The sequence below is a fragment of the Episyrphus balteatus genome, chromosome 3, assembly GCF_945859705.1.
Source record: "Episyrphus balteatus chromosome 3, idEpiBalt1.1, whole genome shotgun sequence".
In the NCBI taxonomy this organism is placed as follows: domain Eukaryota; kingdom Metazoa; phylum Arthropoda; class Insecta; order Diptera; family Syrphidae; genus Episyrphus; species Episyrphus balteatus.
In genome coordinates this window covers 30,842,491-30,865,614 of record NC_079136.1, presented here as the reverse complement: position 1 = coordinate 30,865,614, position 23,124 = coordinate 30,842,491, and the positions used below count along the sequence as shown (strand labels likewise).

Below are 23,124 nucleotides of genomic sequence, written 5' to 3'. Positions count from 1 at the left end.
TACAAAATTAGTGAATGGATGAATGAACACACAAGAAGAATGAAATATGTATAAATGTTGCTTACGTAATATTTTCTATATGTGAATAAGCAATAGATAAATGTGTATGTGTGTGTGTGTGTTTTTTTGTGTGTAATTATTATCCTTTAGGACCAAAAGATACCAAGTGAATGGGTTTTCTTCGAGCTAAATAATCAGAGAAAATACCCGACAATAAATGCAACTATGACTTTTAAACAAAGCCTTGCAGACATTTTTGAGGATATATACAATATATATGTATGTTGTAGGGAATACAAAAATAAATGAAAGCATCAGACGATGAAGATGAAGATGGAACATAATATTTGCACGTGGTCCAGCCAGAGAGTCTGAGTCTGGTTCTGGAATGAAATATCAAAGGGATTTAATTGCACTCAGTTGGAGAGTGTGTGTTTTTTTTCGTTTTTCTTGTTTTTTTTTTTTTTGTATTTTTTTAATGAATTCTGTGAGAATGAATGATATTGACATGAAAGTCTGTGATGTTAATACAGACAGTTGAGTAACCAAATGTCAGATATAAGAGCGTAAAGACTATAAGTTAAGCAATGAGTTGTTTTTAAGGGAATTTGTTAATTTAAAGTTTAAGAAAAAAAGCTGCATAGTTAAGTTAATATTGTGGAATTAATCTGTTTTTTTTTGTTTTTACCAATACTTTTTCTAACTATTTCTTAAAATTTGTCCATTATACTCGTAATTTTTTTATTAATTCAATCAAAAATGAATAATATAAAATTTCTTTTCAAAATCACTACATCTTTTTTAGTAAAACACCACGTGTAATTCTCTTCAAGACCATGGGTCATCGACAGTATCAAAATGTTAAACGATTAAATTTCGTCCTGGGTCAATTTTACCCACTTACAAAAGCGTTAATTGATAAAAAAAAGGTGAGACTACGAAGATGCGAATTTGGCAGGAGAAAAATTAAAAGTGGTCACAAAAAAGTGTCTTTATAAAAGTGTCTTTTTTGAATTGTGAATACAATATTCGAATTCCTCGGAATATTCTACATCAATTTCATATATAATTCTTTATAAAATAGTAAGATCGAAAAAAGTTATAGCGACATGAAAAAGTATAAACCAAATTCCCAAAAAAGAGGTGTGCCTACAGAGGGTTAACATTTTCAAAAGAATATTTTTAAATTAATTTTTCTTAAAAAAAAATAAAACTTTGAAAAATTATTTTAATTTCAAAAACATCCAAAAACATTTAAAAAAATTTAAAATCGTTATACATTTATTTATTATTTTTTTACAAATAAAAATTTTCAATTAAAAAAAAAAATGCTATAACATTAAGAAAGAAATGCATTTCAATTTATTCAAAAAAAAAAGTTTCAAATAAATTTATTGGCTATTTTTCAAAAAAACTAATTAATCAAACAAAAATTTGAATTTTTTGAATTCAAAATAAAATTTTTAACATTATAATTAATAAAATATTTTTGTTTGAAAATTTTCTTTTACGAAAACAAGAAAACGATAACCATTTTTTTTTAAATTTTTTTTTTTTTTTTTAATAAAAATCTTTAGAAAAAACAATTTTTCACTCTTTTTTGGTATAAAAATAAAACTTCACTTCCCTTACAAGGGAATCTCCAAAAACCACTAACTGCGCTGTTTCAAGTAAATCTCTGCAGTTGGTTAGGCTGTTTAAGATAAAGACACCCAGACAGAATGTCTGATTGTCATCTATGCCTATCTTATCCCAGCTAAAAAAATTTCAAAAAAATAAAATACAACTATTTTGTACAACAAAATAATTTGACGCATTTACGTATACAAGTTACCCACCCGCGACGATGAATTTCCTTGTAATAATTCAAAAATAAAATTTTATCTTTAATAACACTGGTCAACAAAATTAAACTTTTTTTTTGTTACAGAAACCAAGGTATATTTTTCTATAGGATTTTGGTGTGTTGAGCTCAAATCCGAAGTCAAAAAAATTCTATCACATCACGTTTTTGAGATAATCCCGTTAAAAAATCGAAAATGCCGCTATTTACCAGTTTTCGAGATTATTTCTTAGCTTTTGGTTATTTGTTTTAAATAAATTTGTAACGGTTTCTAATAGAACTAAATCTTGTCTTTCTAAATCCGTTTAAATCTTTTAAAAATCTCTTATCTTCTTTGAGAAATCTGAAATTGAAATCAACGTGTTTGGTATATCTCATGTTTATTTACTTTTAATAGCGAATCTCGAAAAGTTCTTTGCCAATCGCTTTCAAATTTTGACACAACGTTCCATTTAGAATCTTGCAAGTTTTTATATTTGCGAAGGTGGTGAATCGCAGTGAGATACATCAAAGCGTGACCGTGTATCTGACACTTATACTAAATAATTACTAGTGAGAAAAATATAATTTTTTTTCTTGTTAAAAACAAGATAAGAACTTACTGGAATGTAAATGAAACGTTGTGTCAAAATTTGAAAGCGATTGGCAAAGAACATTTCGAGATTTACTATTAAAAGCAAATATATATGAGATATACCAAACACATTGATTTCAATTTCAGATTTCTCAAAGAAGATAAGAGATTTTTAAAAGATTTAAACGGATTTAGAAAGAAAAGATTTAGTTCTATTAGAAACCGTTACAAATTTATTTAAAACAAATAACCAAAAGCTAAGAAATAATCTCGAAAACTGGTAAAAAGCGGCATTTTCGATTTTCTAAAAGGGATTATCTCAAAAACGTGATGTGGTAGAATTGTTCTGACTTCGGATTCGAGCTCAGCACCCAAAAAACCTAAAGAAAACTATATCTTGGTGTCTGTAACAAAAACCTTGTTGACCAATGTAATTTTAATATTAAACAAGAAAAATGAAGTTTTACTGTCTTAAGTGAATTTAGAAAATCTATGGGACACTGTGGCGTATACGTAACTATTTGTCTCCTGATAATTCTTAACATTTTATTAATAGACATTGTTTTATGAATACAAATTTTCAAAAAAAAAAAAAAAAATGGTATAACATTAAAAAGGAAATGCATTTTAACCCCTTGTAGCCCCATGTGACATTTCTGTAACAAACCGAAAAAGATCGCCCAAAAGCTGTAAAAAACATATTTTTGTTCTTTTAAAGCTTCTTACATAATCTTTAAGAATTGCTTTATCGAAATAATGCGCCATATTTTTAATAAATAGCACCAATAGTTTTTAATTGACAGTTAATGTTGAAAGTTCGGCTTTTTTGGAAAACAAGCAAATTTATGTAAAAACTACGAAATTCAGAAAAAATATTTTTCGTGCATAAACTAACGTGGTTTTATTTTTGGATTTTAGGAATGCGCCTAAATATAAATATTAGATAGCTTTTTGTTTGAATTTTTGCATTTATATACAAAAATAAATTATTTAAACTTTTTTTTTTACTGCGTAAATATCGAAATAACTAAGCAAATAATGAATTTATTGAGTTTTTAAAAAATACGTGTTTTATTATAGCTAAAGCCCTTTCGATTGACATTATTAATTTTAAAATTTACGATGTTGGGTTACAAGGGGTTAAGGACTCATAAAAATTAAGTTGCAAATAAATTTACTGACTCCTTTTCAAAAAATTAATTTATCAAACAAAAATTCAAACAAAAAATTTTGAAATTTTATCTCAATTTTAACATAAGTTAATGTTAATTAAACGTTTTTGTTTGAAAAATTTCTTCTAAATAGATAAATTACGAAAACAAGAAAACGATTCAATGGCAGCTTTTTTTATTTCGGAAGACGAACCAATATAATATGTATTTTTTTGTACATCAATATCTGTAGCCGTTTGTTAAAAAATCAATTTTTTCAGTCTTTTTTGTCCTAAAAATAAAACTTCACTTCTTTCTCAAAGGAATCTCCAAAAACCACTTACTACGCTGTTTGAAGTAATTATCTGCAGTAAGTTAGGCTGCATTTCAAGATTAATATACACAGACAGAATGTCTGATTGTTATTTAGACTCTAGAGTAGTAACTGTATCTAAGTTAGAAAATTTCCCAAAAATAAAATACAACTGAATATTTGTACAAAAAATTCATGTAAATTTGATGCATTTACTTATGCAAGTGTCCCACCCGTGACAATGGATTTCCTTGTAATGATCCATAAATCAAATTTAATTTTTCCTAATTGTAATACCTACTAAACAAGAAAAACGAAGTTTTGCTTTCTTAAGTACATTTTGAATACCTAGGGTCACTGTGGCGTATGCGTAACTATTTTTCTACTGATAATTCTTAACATTTTATTAAAACATTTTTGTCTCTAAGCAAATGATATGGAAATAATTGATATATTTGGACAATTTTTATAGAACTTCAAAAAATTATATAATTGGATACATCAATATTGACCATGCTTAGGTTACAAAGTTTATAAAACTTCTAGAAACTCGGAACAATTTTAAGAATTGTATATCGGTATAAAGCTGTCCTAGGAGTGTTTTTTTAATTTCCCTAGTCGATGTATTGTTTCCTTCATGATTTCTATAACTTTCTCTTTACTTTATCTAACCATATGAGTAAAATAAAAATTAAGAAGACCCCAACACTTTTATACAAAATCATGCAAAATATCTGTGTGATGTTTTTTAGGTATAACACATCACCTTTATGCAATTATTATCTTGGAGAGTAAAAGAATACATTCTCTCTATTTAATATCCAAACTATTGTACAAACCGTAAAATGCCATTTCTTTTATGTTTTTTTTTTTGGTAAGAGATCCATTATAGAGACATTGCTTTAGAAAATGGCTAAAAAACAACTCACATTCTACAGGGGCATTATAATATGCTTTGAATGTTTGCATTATGATATGACTGAGTGGAGTCTCACTTGCATGTGGAGAAATTGAGATGTTGAAGTGTTGCAAATAAGGCCTGACAGTGCATTAATAACGGGTGTTTGTTTAATTTTTTTGAACAAACAAAAAAATAGAAAATTATCTATGAACATTTCAAGTGCTTCGCGCTACACACATTTGCTCAAATACAATATGCTGTCGTAATCCTTTCTTTATAAGAATAGCCATGTTTTTATAATATGACGCCAGTATAACTTGTATAGAAATTTAGACATTCGAGTTAAATTTCCATTCTGTCTAGTATCATCTCGTAGGTAGCTCTACTCTCAACGTTTACTCATTTTCTGCATCGCAATTTACTGACACTTGTATATTTCATACTATTTCAAAGGATATCAGAATAGATTTCCAACCAACAGAGGTGAGAAATATGATTCAAGGTTTTTTTTGTCAGTTCAAGGGCACTCAAGTGAACCTATACAATATTTTCGAGCGAACAAAAAAAAAATTCCTTACTAATGGGCTTTCCTATATCCACTTTCTGCTTCTGGCTTACAAAAATTTTTTAACTATGAAGGTGGAATAATTAAAATAGCGCTTGTCAACTCTTTTTTTTTTTGTTTTGCATCTGTGAGGGATGAAAGTTAACAATCGTGTGTCATAAAAAAAAAGACTTTTTTTCATATTTTAAAATGTCAATTTAAAAATTCTCTTAAGAGGGCATCTTTATGGCTTGCACCAAAGAGGGACTCTGCAAAATTTATACAAATGCAGTTGTTTGGAAAGTGGGCGATTTCGTTCACAATTTGTCATGCAAGAATTGTTTAAAATAGGAAAAAAAAATTGTAATTGAAAATATTAACAGCACTTATTTTATAAAAAAAAATAACTTTTAAAATTAGTCCTTGATATTAAGGAGATAAGCAAATACACATTAAACTTCGTAAACAACTTGCTTTTTAGTACCTACGACGTACACTCATGAAACTTGGCAAACAGTTTGCTTTTGGGATAAGAACCAAGGATAAAAAGATTCTATAAAAAAAAGTTGGGTGGAAGGGTGTTTTTTCGCAGACAAGAGGGAGGGGGTGACTTTATTTTTATGTCTTTAGACTCAGCATCAAAAAATACCTTAAAAACATGTGTCATATGACGATATTTTACAAAAAAAAATTTTCTCTCTTGTCCGCGAAAAAACACCCTTCCACCCAACTTTTTTTATCCGTCAATAGTCAAAAGTCATTAACTTAACCATTTTTTAAAGAAGAGTGATGAATTTTTTTTTTTTTTTTTCAAAATGGCAGTAATGGTGGTCACATTTAGCGTTTGTATAAAATTATCAATACTTAAAAGGAACAAACTCAAGATAATAATTTGACATGGCATAACCATGGTAGAGAAAGCCAAAAATGTGGGTCCCGCAATTAATGGACGGATTTTTCTTCACACTTGGTAGTTAAGAGTTTTGAGTGATTCCTTAGAGGATAGATTGAACTTTTTTTTTGAACCAAAAATAACGGTAAAATAAGGAAAAAATATTTTTTTTTTTTTTCAAAAACGGGTCAAACAATTTTGATTAAAGTTTAATTCTTTAAATAAGACATTATTTTTAAAACAAAAAATATTTTATGGATCGTTAATATCAGTAGGTACCTGCTGTTTTTAAATTTCTCGTAAACGACTGGGCCCAACTTCTGCAAATAATTTAATACAGATGTATCAAATTATTTAGTGATACTTTAAAATTTTACAAAATTTTCAAAAAACGCCTTTCTGGATTTAAAGAAAAAAATATTTCAATTTTTTTTTTTTTAAATCAATATTTTGAAAACGAGTTAATGAACTTTGTCGAAACTTTGTTTTTAGGTTGGTATTGATTAATATTTTCTTAAATGATGTCATAATAAATTGGTTTTTGAAAGTTGTAAATAATTTTTTATATGTATGTATATAAAAAACGACAAAAATGATTTTCAATTTTTTTTTTTTTGAAAAATCCTTTTTTGAAAACCAAATAACATTCTTGGTTTCGTGTTTGAGTAGTTATAAAAAGTAATTTTGGGTTACTTTTACATTACTTCTGAAATCACGACTGCACCACGTCAGCACCATTTTATTTTGTATGAAAAATCAGCCGCACCAGGATACAAAATTTTGAATTATTGAAAAATACAAAAAAAAAAAAAACTACCGATTAAAAGTAGATTCGAACCCGAGTATCCAGAGCACTTTCAATTATTTACTTACTTAACTAAAAGTAAGTACGAGAACAGAATTTTTTTCATTCATAACGAAATGGTGCGGACGTCATGAAGTCGTGATGCGGCAGGGGTTCACTGATTTTTCATTCAAAATTAAATGGTGAGGACGTGGTGCAGTCGTGGTGCGGCGGTGGTACAGCGAATTTTTTTTCATTTTTTCAAAATGAAACGGTGCGGTCATTGTGCAGCAGTGGTGCGGCAGTTTAGGAATTTTTGATCATGGTGCGGACGTGGTGCAGTGGTGGCGCGGCCGAACTCCATTTTGACTCAGGCTGGATTCAAGCCCAGAACCTCTGGTGTGACAGTCCATCGCACTAAACACGTGGTTTTACAAAAGTTTCTAAGTTTCTTCCTTTAATCATAAAACTTCAGTATCAATATCTTGGATCAATTTTGAAAAATTGCACTCAAGGTAATATACCAGTTTTTCATTTAAGGATCCATAATCCTTTTTATTGTTAATTTGTCAAACAAACTATGTTGTTTTCATGGTGAAAAAAAAAAAACAAGTAGAAGAAGTCAGTTCTAAAAAACATTTCCACAAAATAATAACGATGGCAATGCATTTGCCATATGCAACAACAACAAAAAAAGGACCCATATCAACACAATATTGCACGAAGGTAAAGTGAAAGTCACATTCACTTTGAAATCGTACATTTTCCTGCAAATTGCCAACTCAGAAAGACACACAACGATAGGGGGGGGGGGGAGGGGGAAAGAATTAAGGAAAAACACATGCCTTTCGTTGCACTTAGAATATAGCTATGATAGACTTTTTAGATACATAGGTATACAAAAAGCAACAGCAGCAATATTGTAGAGTATAATAGTGTACAACAGTTATATAGAGCAACAAATACGGAAACACAAGTTGAGAAGAATCATAATCACTGTGGTTATGCACATTCACTTCTGACACCTTCCTCGCAATAAACTATGAATAGCAACCAATTACGTTCAACACCATACACCGCATACTATGATGGCAAGCAGAAGAATTACTAATGCATGACAGCTCACAACGACCGACCGACGTATGCACACACATACGACGACGACGATGAGCTCTTCTAGTTCCACACTTCTTCCAGGTTCTACCATAAACATTGAACAAAAAAAAAAAAAAAAAAAAAACTTGAGTGAAAAGCAGATTTTATTTTAATTGGTTTTTGTTAGATGAGAAAAATATTCTACCTCCAAGTTTCTGAGTAATAAATGAAGACATGCTAGAAATATTTTACGTTTTTTCAAAAGACATTTTCGAGATTCGTTTGGAATGGTGTTGGCTTGTTTTCTTTTTTTTTTAACTGTTTTTCTGAAATCTTTATTATTATTCTTTGGAGAACGAATATACCTAAACGTTTCTCATAAATTCGTTCTTTTTTTGAACTCAAAAAGAACTTTGTTTATGCAAACTCGTTTTTAATACAATTAAAACTGTTCTTAATTCAAGTGATATGTTTGACAGTTTCCTTTTTGCTTGGCATGTGTCAGGGATCCTCATTTATGTGAGATGTCACAATTCAGTTTCTTCAGAAGTCTGAATAACTTTTTTTTAAATGTGATTGCATGATATGACTTTTTGTTTCAGTTATTGTTGCGTACCAACGTAATGCTATTATTACATTGGTTTACAAGGGTTTTGTTGCCAAAACAAAAATATACTTTTTTGAAGGTTTTCAGTACGCTGAACTCGAAACAGAAGTCAGAAAAAACTAATCAGCTCCCGTTTTTGAAATATTACCGTTGGAAAATGCAAAAAAAACGTTTTTTTGAGTAGGTACTTTTGACCTTATTCTTTTATAAAAGGAAAATTGTTTTAGTGATGGTGTCTAAAAGAACTGTTTTCCATCTTTCAAAACCCGTTTAAATCTTTCCAATATCTTTTTTACTGCCCGAGATATCTTATATTGAATTAAGTGATTTTGGCTTCATATAAATAAAGGAGATAATAGCGTTATAAAATTTCTATGGTGAACATAAAATGCCAAATAAATGAGGATATCTCGGGCAGTGAAAAAGATATCGGAATGATTTAAACAGATCTTGAGAGATGGCAAATAGTTCTAAACCGTTACTCAAAATGCTAAAAAAAAATTTTCTTATACATATACAAAAATAAGGTCCGAAGTACAGCATTTTCTAACGGCAATATTTCAAAAACGGGAGCTGATTAATTTTTTCTGACTTCGGATTCAGCACACCGCAAACCTTCAGAAAAGTATATTTTTGTTCCGTCAACAAAAAAAAGTTTTTTTGTGTTTTTTAAATTAATTGATTTTTAATTGCCCATAGATGATAGAGGCAAAAAGTTTGAGAGAAAAATATTCACCTTAAAATTTAGAACATTTAATGTCACAGCTATAATGGGGGTCATTAGCTACTGCCTTAGAAGATAAAGGAGTTATGTATAGCAACAATGATATAATCGAAGCACCAAACTCTAAAAGCCATATTGAAAATAATCAATAAAATGTGTATGCCTCTTATCCTTACCCATCTTACCCCTTTTTACCAAATTTCAATGTCAAGAGATTTTCTAGGTTATTTGAGGATAAAATTATATGGGAATGACAATTTTCCATCGTTTAAAATTTCATAAATTAATTGATTCCAAAAGATTGTCTAGGATGTTAAAGGAAAAAAAGTTTAAGCGATAGATGCAAATTTCTCAAAAATTGACTTCAAACACAAATAAAAAAAATATTTAAATAAAACGGCAGCACCTACAATAATATAAACATTTTTAAAAAGCTAGAAGCTTATACCTATTTGTAAAATTAGAAATAAGTAAATTTTTTAAAAAACTGTCCTAAAGGTCAGAATATTGAAAAAAAAAAAATGATTAAAAATGTTAACATGTCGTTTTAAAAAAATTTTGGTAATAAAATATGGAATTATTTTTTTAAATTTGCTGACCATATTTTTAGTTATTATGTAAAATTATAAAAGAAAACTCTTTATTAAATTTAGTGAATTTATTTTACAGATAGGATCAAGCTTTTGGCTTTTTAAAAATGTATTTTTAAATATTGTGGGGGTTGCCGTTGTGTTCAAAATGTTTTTTTTTTTTTTTTTTTTTTTTTGAAGTCAGTTTGTGAGAAAACAGCATTTATCGCTTAAACGATGGGGGATTGTCCTTTACTCAAATATATTTTGTTTTCTTAAATTACTTAGAGAATTAATGAAATTTAAGCAAGGAAATTGGTTTTAATATTAATTTAAAAAAACAACAATACGGCAACACTGGCAATTTTTTAACCTATGCCTAGAGGTTAAAGTATTTTTATTTACCGATGTTTGAAAAAAAAGATCATCAATGCTTAAATGCTCCTGTATAAAAACCTTCGTTGAAATCTGTTAAGTAATTTAGGAGAAAGTAAAAAATTAAGTATACGATCTTATGACATCCTACCGTAAATAAGGATTCAAAAATTATGTTTTTTCTATTCAAAAGTTTGACCTTATCTGCCGAAGCCCACACATTTTTTTCCTTCAAAATGTAGTTTTGAGACCACTGATTTTTTTAAAATGAAAATCGTCGGAGCCGTCTTTGTGAATAGCAATATTTTCCATATTGTTCCAGGTAGGATGTAGGAAACGGTACTTTTGGAACTTAGGGGGAAGTGGTCACCCTTCGTACACGGTCACCCTTCGTACAGTGAGCTTAAAACAAAAACTAAACGGTATTCAAACACGTGCTTATTAGTGTGCATAGACATAGTAGGCGCCGAGCTGCTAGATAAATTTTGAATCCTAAGTGCAACGGATTCGGTCGCCACAAGACTTTTAGTGTTTTTTAGTGCTCTGAGTAATTTTATTATGTACATTTGATGTCATGTTGTGTTTAAGTTAAGTATGTTTTTGGCTAAACAGTAATGAAGAATTGTTGTTTAAAGTGTTAAATTTGTGTTTTAATTATAAATATTGCAAAATCTCAGTACATTTTTTCAAAAATCGATTTTTCTGCATTATGTACAGCTTGGGGAGCATTCGTACAGTCAAACATGGGGCACATTCGTACGCATAAGTATGCCCGCCAGTAAAATTTCTTGAGCAGATAACAATCAAAACACGGAATTACAGTTTTAATGAAATGAAATTTAAACCTCTATAATAAGTTTTTCGCATTCTATAGTAAATTAAGGTTGGTATTTTTATATATGTAAATAATAATTTGTTTCAGAATCGTCGAATCGCGAAAAATTAAGTTTTTGTTTTGTTTTTGTTTTTTTCTGAGTCAAGTTCAATTAATTAATAAATTAATAAGTAATTAAATGTTTTAAAACTCATATTTGGCATTTGACAAATCAAAAGTTAGTCAAATTAACGTTTTAAATATCCTGTACGAATGTACCCCATGTGCTGTACGAAGGTACCCCACGGGTGGGGAGGATTCGTACAAAAATCTAATCCCAGTAAAATGGCTATAACTATTTAAGCCTTTGACTTAGAAGTGTCAAATTTTTTTGTAAAGTGTAATAATATACATATTACAAATAAAGTCCATTTTCTCGAAGCTGGAGTGAGTAAATAAATAACTAAAAGAAAATAAGTAAAAACTGTACGAAGGGTGACCACTTCCCCCTAATATTAAATATAAATATCCCAAAATTCTGGACTGTTCATTCAGAGTTAAAATTTAAATTCTTGAAAATAATTAGGGGGAAGTGGTCACCCTTCGTACAGTGAGCTTAAAACAAAAACTAAACGGTATTCAAACACGTGTTTACTAGTGTGCATAGACATAGTAGGCGCCGAGCTGCTAGATAAATTTTGAATCCACATTACATTCGTACGCATACGTATGCCCGCCAGTAAATTTTCTTGAGCAGATAACAATCAAAACACGGAGTTACAGTTTTATTGAAATTAAATTTAAACCTCTATAATAAGTTTTTCGCATTCTATAGTAAATTAAGGTTGGTATTTTTATATATCTCTGTGCACAAGGTAAAAGGGCTTAAGTCGTTTTTTATCATTTTTCAGGAGAACGAATTTAAACTTTAAAAAATATTTAAGGGGAACCGTTTTGTGTAGAAACATGAAATTTGAACGATAGCATTATAATTTTCTGCTCTTTTTATATGCATTTAAGGATTAAAAAAAATAGTTTAATTTAAGTTTTTAGAAGCAAAAGTTCTTACTTAAGATCTTTTTTCTTTTTCTAATTCGTGTTTTAAATTGGCTTAGGTATGTCACTTAAGCCAGTTTTCCCAATTTTTTTTTTCTTGTGTTTACTTACGTATACATAAGCCATTTTTCCTATTTTAAAATTCGACCATGTAATTAGTTAAGACATTTTTCCATTAGGAAGTTTTAATTAAGTTTCTTGGAAATAATTGTAAAAAGTTTAAAGAATAAAGAAATAAATTACTTAAAACGGTAAAAATTAAGACAGCCATACGTTTATGGAGTCATCAGAATTTGAATTTTTTTGTGTGAAACCAATATCTATTGAGAGCATTATAAAGTAACTTTACTTTTTTACAAGGACGTGAGTTTATTTCTATAACTCATGACAAATTAAAGCTTATAGAATTCGAAGTCACTCTTCTACAGAAAAATATATATTTTCCTAAATTAACATTAATTTTTGTGATTCATTATTACAAAAAAAAAAAAAATTAAAAATCTTTATATGAAAAATGAGAGCGAGAGTTAATTTTGTATGACTAAGGGTTTTGAATAAAAGCCGCCATTTTGTAAAATGACTTTTCATGCAGGGATAATCTTTTGTTCATTGTTCATAGCCCATACAAATATACATGTCAGTGTGTGTGTGTGTGTGTGTGTGTAGGGCAGGGGGTGGTTAAAGGGAGGATAATAATTATGCAGATGTATGAAAATGTTTTATTGAAATATTTTTCATTCCAATGCTCACATGTTAATGTCAAATGAAAAATAATATTTTCAGAGGCAATTGAGGACAAAAAATAATAAGGAAGGAATAAAATTCATCATCATAATATCCTTGCAGCAAATTTATATATAATATATGTATGTATATGGATTTGGTGGAATTTGTGGTTGGAATGACATTGTACGAGATGTTGTATTTTTTTTTTTTGTTGCTTGAAACTTGCAATAAAATTCAAGCAAAAAAATATTTTTTTTTTTAATTTAAGGAATATTTGCAAAGTACCTAATAAACAAAACCTTCAAGAGATAAAAAAAGGACTAAAGGACTTATTGTTTTTTAATTTATTTGCTAGAATTTTTTTTTTTTATGTCAAATATACTTACATTGTGCGACCATGTTATGCGATGTTCCTTAGGGTTCGCTTTGATATGACATTCAAAATACACATCGTCACCCTCTTTAATGTCGTCTGGCTTTAATGTTGAGCCCAGTGATAATGTCACTTGTGGTGGATCTGTAAACGAAAGGAGACGTTAAGAACAGCAAAATGTAAGAAAACCCAAAATTAAATTCCCTTTCCATACTTGTTTTGAAAGGATGGGTATTTGTGAATGTGCGTGTGTGTGTGTTATCATTGTAATTTGAAATTATAATGTCTTTTTCTATTGTTAAAAAAAGCCTAAAGGCAATAATACCTCTATACCTCCTCATTCATCGGTCTTTATGCCAGATTACTCATGACTGGGAATGACTATGGGAAAGGAATCTGTTTTTTTTTTTTTTTTTTGGCTTGGTTTTCTTCCTGGGTTCTATTTTATGAATATAAAATTTATTGGCGTCTGGTTGTTATTTTTGAATTTGATAGGACAGTTTTAGATGGTGAAATGGAGACTTGTGCGGGAAGAGGTGATGTCTTGTTTATGTTTAAAGAGATATAGATATAAATATTTTTTACTGGCACCCTTTTAATTTATTAGGCGTTTAAAAATTCGTAAAAAAAAAATTCGAGGACACATATTTTTTTTTATCGAAAAAAAGCTTAAGGAGTTGTAAATTGAAGAAAATTTAAGTGTGGTTTTAATGGTCGATTTGTTTAGACTTAATAATGCAAAACAAATTGCATCTATTTAAACAGATTATATACTTTAGAGTCATTATATGCCTTGTTAACGATAGAGTCATTGTAAGATTATTAAGATATTTAGAGGTGGATATTAAGAGTTTAAATAATGTTCTTTTGAGATTGTGACTAGGTATGAGCTGCGTTTATTGGATCGATTGCAAATATGCTTTTGAAAGAAAACATTCAAACAATTCAGTTATGGGTTTATACAGTTTTAATTGTATTTTTTATTTGATTGATTATTATTATAAAGTCAAAGCAATTCCCACAAACACTTTTCTCCAAGTTCAAGGCCATACAAAAAAGGTGATACTTTTAAAATAAACATTGTTGAAAAGTCTAAACAAAGTGCTTTTGAAAATTTTGCCAGAAACAGCATTTTGTTCAGATCAGTGTTTCTATGGATACAATCTACAATTTTCAGATTTTCTAAAAAAAAAAAAAAACAATTTTGTTCGTTTTTCCCAAAACTAAGATTTTTAACATGTACTGTTCTAAAACTCACCATTCAGTGTGAAGATTGTAGATTCAAGATGTTAAATTTTAGGATTGCAACAATTCTTTAGTATAAAATGCAAACCAAAATGAGCTTTCAGATCGTTCATTCAACAGGTTCATGATGAACGGACGATCGCGGAATGAATGCTAGGTAATAAAAAATTTAAATATCTTCGTTTTGGCATTCTATAAATTGCTAATTACATAAAAAGTGTAGAATAATATCATGTTCTCAAGTCGCTATTTTCAAGGTCGAACTGGGAGGTAGGGAATATAAAAAAGGTCCTTGCTAGAAATCGATTGCTTTAACCGTGGATTTCTAGCAAGGACCTTTTTTGTACAAGGTTAATTTGAAAAAAAAAAAATAAATAAAATAAAAAATTCTCATTCTGTGTTTCGTGTTGAAAAAAAAATTTGAGGTTTTAATCAAAAGCAACATTACGAAGATGGAGAATTCGAAAAAAGTGGGTCTCGCAATTCCGTCCGTCCGTCTGTGCGTCCATCTGTACACGTTTCCACAGCCTAAACGGGTGGACGGATTTTCTTCAAATTTGGTACAGATGATTTTTATGGAATTCTGAAAGTTGTTTTTTTTTTTTTTTTTTTTTTTATATCTCGCTTATAAAGTGTACCTACCTCCCATACAATTTTTCAATTCAACTCAAATAACTTGAAACTAACGATTTTGATTAAACTTTGCAAACGTAATATTCACAGCAATTGCAATAAAACTGCATTTTTATTTTTTTCAAAAAAAGTCAAATAAAAAAACACTTTTTTTTTCATTTAACAAAATTTTGCCCTAAATGTCGGCCCTTCCCCAACATCAACAAAATTTCTTTAAATTAATATAAAGACAGCTCTTAAAATCTACAAGTAAACTAACATAAAAGTGTTTTAAACTGCAAGAGCAAGTCGTGCATTTTATTTAAATTTGACCTCGAATATATGTATTTCAAATGGTTAGATTAATGACCCCATGGATAAAATCTCCATGGGGAAAGGCACCCACTTTTTTGAAATCCCCAAAAATCTCCAAATAGCAAAAACAAAAAAGTTATAGAATACCGCGACATTTTTAAAATCATAAAGGTTCCTCTTTAAAAACGCAAAAAAAAAAATAATTAATATAAACAACCGTGATTTGAACCTTCATTATTTGACCTAATATTCGTGTGCCTTAACTATCAAGTTAAACTAATAATAATAATAATAAGCATAATTAAATATGAGTGAAAATAGGTCTTTCCAAAATGAAGATGCGCAAGTTGTGTATCAAGCAATCAAATCACGCGCGCAATTTTCTCTCGGAGATTTTTTTGGAGATTTTTTCCTGGATATTTTGTCTTTACACAGATCTGTCTTCTGGATTTCGGCTTTGGAGATTTTCTTTTTGTGATTACGGGTTTTGATCATTCACCACCAACCCGAAAAAAGTACACAAGACAAGAAAGACCTTTTTTGTAGAGCGTTCAATTTGTAAGGAAATTTGCTACAAGTCCATTAATAAAACAAAGATTTTTTTTTTTAGATATAAGATAGTTGTAAAAATGGAAAACTGCGAAGCGGAGCGCGGAGGATCTTCCCGTTAATATTAAGAGGTCATACTTGGTGAGTATATTCTTTAGGTGTCTAGCAACCGATTTTTTCTAAAATTATAAAATAAAAAAAAAATGTATTTGATTTTTTTGACACACCCTAATATACATATACAACACATCTATAATACATGATTTTTTTAAGTTCTGATTCCTAAAATCAAGGCAATCTGACGTGTCTGAAAAAAGTAATACCCCTTTTTCATGTGCCACGTCGTATTATCATAACAATACAAAACTTACTACACTCAGAAATATGATCGGTTAAAAACAACGTAAAACTCGTGTAAAATTAACAGAGGGAGATTGTTAATATAGCACCAGCAAACTAACCCGGCTAAAATTACACGAGTCAACTCGTTAATTGAAAATTGTTTAATCTTACCCACTTTCTCCGTTAAATTTTACTAATATCTCAAATTTAAGCCGAGTTTCTTTATCAATATAAACAAGTTGATCGGTTAAAATAAGCTTCTAAAATGGTAATTTTAAACAATTTAACTTAACCGAGGAGACTACGTTGATTTTAGCAACAAAACTACGTAGTTTTTAACCAAGACTACGTTATTTTTAACACATTTTTTTTTTTAACCCACCGAAAAAACCTCTCGGTATGTCCATTATTTTTCTGCGTGTACCGAAAAGCCTTTAAAAGTTATGAAGTTAAAAGTTATAAAGTGACCAAATTTAGCAAGAAGGTTTAAATATTCATCATCATTAATAATCAAAACAATGCAATAAAAAAAGCTTACCTATCTATGAAAAAAAATTATTTTTGAGAGAGGGAGAAATTTATGGATATGCACTAAAAAAACATTCTTGTACAACCCCGGTTTAAGTACGACTTTTTTAAAGTGGCAATACACATATTTATCAAAGTCGTTACGGCAGGTTTCCTAGTTTTTTTTATCATTCTTTTTTTGGTGTTTTAGCATTTATTTTTTGTACCAGTAGTTTATACAGAGTGCTTTAAAAAAAACCCTTGTTTCATAATTTCCCAAAACCATTTGTATTGTATATTTAAACTACCCACCATGCAAATTCGTATTTAAATCTTTTAATGATATTCTGTCGACAAATTTCATTTGTTACATAAATTTCATTGTTGACCAAAAAGCGCATTAACTTTTTCATATACTTAACCTTCCTTCCTGCCTGCAGCTCAAAAAATTATTTATTGAAAGTGAAATAAAACGAAAAACCTATTCTTGGAAAAGAAAATATTCATTAAATAGTAAGATAAATTACAAAAAAAAAAAAACAAAAATTATTTCATTTTATATATTTTCATAGAAACGGGGGGCTTAAACATTTTACAGCTAATTTTATGCTTTTAGTTTTGGTCCTTGAAATTTTCGAAATTAACAATTCACTTTAATACCCTGTGGTGCTTTTTGCTATTCAACGTCAAAAAATTGTAAGTATTATTTTCTCATGGTTCTAAGGATTGTTTTTTTTTTAAATTTATTGCAAACAAGTGGGTAGGTGGGAAATTTAATAACATTTATAAACTATATTTTAGCACGAAAAACAAATTGGTACCCGTTAAAGTAAATTGAATCTTTTCACCTATTTTTTATACTACCACCGAGCAGACCAAGATGTATTAAATAAAAGGATACTATGATAAATGAGAGAAGAATAATAAAAGAGACATGTCCTTGTTGGTTGAAAGTTTACCCCCGCTTGCCACCCGTTTGGGTAATTAATACTTTTTTTTTCTGTCATGTTTTTTATGACAACATTAGCTCTCTTGTGACTGCATTGACACGAAGGGTTATACCTGGAGATGTTGAAATCTTTAGAGCTAAAGGTTTCATATAAAACACAGTTATATGCAAGGTAACTCATAGGTATACCTAGTATAAGACTGGGTAAAATTTGCTTGCAACTTCGTTGTTTAGTGTCGTGTGTGGTACTTGAGTTTTCGTATGTTTCCCAGTTTTAACAGAAACACAAACACTTGATATGTTGAATGTGTGTGTCTGTGTGTGTCGTTGGAGAGATGTATATATGCCAGGCAGGATATTTGAACAATGCACACTTGAGTGCCTATATAGGAGGTAGGTACCTAGCAAACCAACCAATGTGCATAGGTATGCACATATCTAGGACTTATCATCCTCAAAAAGCTCTTCATCCACTTGAGAATATTATGCGCTTAACATTGCTCTTATAACATTGTAATTACGTAAGTACTAAAGTAACAGCTTGCAAGTGCTGCGGGTAGAAGGAGGATGCTGGAAGGTCCTTGTTGATTGAACAAATGTGTGTATGTGACTGTGTGTGATTCTGTTTTTTTTTTTTTTTTTGTTCTTTTTTCTGGCCATTATTGTCGCTATGGCAGTTTTGAAAATACAAAATTATAATTGACAATTAAACTGCTTAGTGCAATTAGCAATCATTTAGGTCCGGAAATATGATAAATGATGGGAACTATCGAATAAAAACTATCAAATATTGTAAAATATTCATTTATTTGATAGTTTTAAATCATTCATTCATTTAGTTATTATTTTCATTCGAATAGTTTTTTCATTCGAATAGTTTTTTATTCGATAGTTTTTTTCATTCGAATAACTTTTTAAATTCGATAGTTTTTTCATTCGAATAGTTTTCGTAAACGATAGTTTTTTCATTAAAATAGTTTTTTAAACGATAGTTTTTTCATTAAAATAGTTTTTTAAACGATAGTTTTTTGATTCGAATAGTTTTTTATTCAATTTTTTAATACGAGTTTTTTTTTATTTGGAATGAATAAATGAATGAATGAATGAACTATTCGATAGCTCAAATCAATCAGTTACTAACTATCGATAGTTCAAATCATTCGATAGTTCCCATCACTATAATATGTAACCTTCTTGTTTACTTAATATTGACCAATTATTTCAACGATTTTTTTCAATTGGAATTTAAACTTAGATGAGTTTTTGTCTATTAGCTAATCACCGTACAATTTTTTATAGCCTGGAGAGCTAAACAAATTTGAGAGCCTTAAGAAAGCTTGAACACAAGAAAAAACTCAATAACTTCTTTTATAATTTCAAGATAATTTATCAAACAATAGGTAATGAAAAAATGTGTCATATAAAAAAAAAAAAATAGTTGGCAACCATATCCTCCACTGATGATGGCTCATGAAAATGGCTTTTTACATAGAGTAAGGTGTCTCTCCTACCATATATACACACACCATAGACACACATATCCACCCTAACGACTAATTCACAACCATCAACCACCAAAAGTCGGTTGTTTTGCTTCCAAGAGGAATATATTCATATGAATGTTGAAAGTTTTAAAATTACATTTAGATGAGTTTAAGGAATTGTGTTTTTTTTTTTTATTATTTTTTGGAAAACGGGAGGTGTCTTATGCGAATGAATTTTAATTAATTACACCAAAGAGTAAACGGAAGACTAGAGAGAATACTCTGAAAATGTAATGTCAATTGTGTATATGTACATAAAACTTTCAGTTCCACGCTAATCGGATATAAAAACCTTTTTGAACTTTGTTGCAAGAGATGCAAAGAAGATATTTTATATATAATTAGTAATTAGTTTTATATGTTGTAATATGATTTTTTTTTTTTTTGTTGTGGGAAGGAACAGATCAAAAAGACTCAACTGAATGTTTACAGAATATTTAGAATCAAATATTTACATGATGAAAGCAATATACAAAATTGGTACTAAGCTTTAATTTTTCTATAGTGTTTTTTTTTTTGTTTTAAGATAATAAATAACTTATTTTTAAGCAGCATTTCATCGTCACGGGTGGGTCTTTAAATTCGTTTGCTCTTCAAAAACTTCAGTTGTTGATAATAAATTGCAAAATCTTTCGTTTTCAATTCAAATTCGACAACTTTGGTACCTATATTTGAAAACGTACATAACAAAGCAAGCTTTCAGGATAATAAACAAGTTTGAACTCTTACATTTTTTTAGGGTTTTGTTCTAAAGATAATGTTTTTTGCAAATTATAGAGAGGTCTATTTGAAACAAAAATATCACTTTACCAGTTCTATGCCAATAATTTCTGAAAAGTTTAGATTTTATGACAAAAATATAGTTTTTATTATAAAAAAAACTCAAGAAGTTTTTTTTGTTTAATTTGGGCTTTTTTGGAAAAAATAAATGAAACATTAATTCACCATTTTGGTACGTTTTGCCAGTTGTTTTCCAACTTCCACAGGGTTTTTATTTTTATTTGACTGATATAACCAAAAACACAATTACAAAATAAGATTCTTTAAAAAAACAAAAACAGAAGGAGCATATATAAGTTTTTGTAACAGAACTTACTTTTAGTGGAACTTAGGTTTAGAAATAATAAATTTAATAAATTAACATAAACAAAACACTGCATATGTTATGTTAAAAACTAGAAATAAAATAACTTGTAAATTTTGAACTAATTTTAAAAGTAGGTACCTACTAAAATTTGAATATCGCGCCTTTAGGCGCAAATTATAAAAATAATATATATTCCATTCCGACCCGAACACTTTAATCCCACCTTCATTTCTTTTGAATTTTAAAATAAATTGCACGACTGGGGTCGCACGTACTTGCTCTTATTATAAAAGTTACTCTAATGTTAAAGTTTTTCATTGAATAAAATAAGGGAAAATTTAAAATTTGATATTTGCACGGAATTTCATAAGTGGTAAAAAAAAAAAATAAATAATTAAATGCCGCTTTAAATGATCTTTTACAAAAAATTAAGTGTGCCATTTTATTACTTGTATAAAAAGATATTTTTAGAAAAAAAATTTCGAAAATCGTTGGAGCCGTTTTTTAAAAAAATAATTTTTTATATTTAAAAAATTTTTAACATTTTTCAAAAAAAAAGTTGGTATGCCATTTTGAAGAAATAATTAATTTACACATAAAAACGAAATTTCAAAATTTTTCATTGATCCGTTTTCAAAAAAAAAATTTGAAATATTTTTTAAAAATCCAAAAATGCGTTTTTTGATAATTTTCTAAAATTTTAATATTACCTTTACTTAAACACTTTTGTATAATAATTTTCATTTAAATCGGGTTAATGTTGTACGAGATATTTAGAAACGAAAAAAACCGTTCTATGACAGGTACCGTTAATAACGGTACAATAATATTTTTTTTATTTCAAAAGTTGGCTCTTATGTGAAGTAATATACACAAACAAAATTTTAATCAAAATCGTTAGAGCTGTTTTTGAAAAAAATTAACTTTTCTATTTCCGTTATATGGCAAGTACCGTTAGTTTTGGTCATAAATAAATTTCAATTTTCCATCTAGAGAATCAGCAAAAACTGCTAACTACCAAGTTTGAAGAAAATCACTTCACTCGTTTAGGCTGCAGCTCCAGATAGAGACAGACACACAGACAGACAGAATTGCCGGACCCACTTTTTTGGCATTCTCCATCATCGTAATGTCATGTAAAATTGTTATCTCGAGTTCAATTTTTTTTACGAATCCTAAACTTGCCCTATAGTACCTATATCGCAAGTAAAAAGCTGCTGGGGATATTAAAGTTTTTTTTTTTTATGTTTAATTTTATAAGGATTTAAGTAAGAACTTAAAAAATTGTATACAATTTTTTTTTTTAAATAACAAAAAATCTCTTCAAATGATGATTTTCCAAACAAAGAGTGGCATTTAATTTCTTGTATAACACTGAGTTTTTTTTCTGAAAAATTAATCCAGAAGGAATAAAATAGTAAAAAGATATAATACGCATTTTTGAAGAGCATTCCCATATTGGAAAACGAATTTGCAAGTAGTCAGTAGTGACACTCAAAACCTCCAGCAGAGTGCTCTTATATCTCGACTGAAAAGGTAAAGTATCTTAAGTCGACTTAAGATGTTTCGCGTTTTTTTGTTGAACCTCATTGCCATTCTAAAAGCCTACAGTTCTGTCTTATCAGCATCTTTCTATCTCACTCCTTTGCTTTTTTATGCACAAAAACAATTTCATCTTATGTTCAAAAGACACATCTTTACACGCGGTAAAATATCTTAAGTCCACATATGATTTTGTGTTGTGTAGACTTAAGATTATATTGGGTTAAGACTTTTTCATTCTTGTGAAATCTTAAATTATCTTATGTTGACTTAAGATATTTTCACGCGTGCGAGCAGAAACAAAATTCATCCTTAAGTTGACATAAGATAAAATACTTTAAAAAAATCGAAAAAAGTGTGAAAAGGCAAATCATCTTATGTCAGCATAAGATGATTTTTTTAATTTTAAACTGAAATTTTTCTCTCCCTAAGTAGTCATAGGATATTTTACCGTTTGCAAACCAACAAAAATTCTCGTAAGAACAAGAACATAAGATGTTTTCTGCGTAGTTTGACTCTGAATTTTCATTTTTGCCAACGTTTTTATTTTTGTGAAATGAGTTAATAATTCAGTTTGTTTTTTCATTTAGTGTTTGAAATAGTGCTTTTTATACCAGGATTGACTAACTAACTATAACAAATTAAAGACATATACAACAAAAAAGGTATGTACATAGGTACTTATTGTTAAATTAATTTAAAATTACAAGAAAACTTTCTTGTTTCAAATTTATAGTTCATAAATTTTTTTAATTCTTTAAAATACTTTTCTTAGATTTATTGGTATAATGTATGGAAACTCGCGTGCTGCAGCCTTTCTGCGAATGGTAAATTAAAAAAAAAAATAGGCAAACAGTTAAGTCCACCAGAGACTCCTGCAACGGCGGTGTAAATAGTGAACTTCAGTTTCTAATAGATGAAATTTTTGATGATGAGGAAGCTGATCCTAACTACTGCCCTTTCTCTGAGGAAGAAGATAAAAGCGACACTTTCCACAATGACTTTCCACAATGACTTTCCACAATGGCTTAGATACACAAAAACGTTTGGCCAAATAGAGTATAAGACTAGTTTAGATGAATCCGAGGATT

General features: G+C 29.0%; 1 protein-coding gene across 4 annotated transcripts in view; it reads right to left on the bottom strand.

The window, feature by feature from the left end:
- LOC129913564 (uncharacterized) overlaps positions 1–23,124 on the bottom strand; it is a 410,935-nt gene that overhangs the window by 75,995 nt on the left and 311,816 nt on the right. For all 4 annotated transcript variants that reach the window (XM_055992304.1, XM_055992307.1, XM_055992306.1 and 1 more), the window contains one exon: positions 13,355–13,485. In XM_055992304.1, coding sequence (XP_055848279.1) covers positions 13,355–13,485 — 131 coding nt within the window. The remainder of the gene's footprint in view (positions 1–13,354; positions 13,486–23,124) is intronic.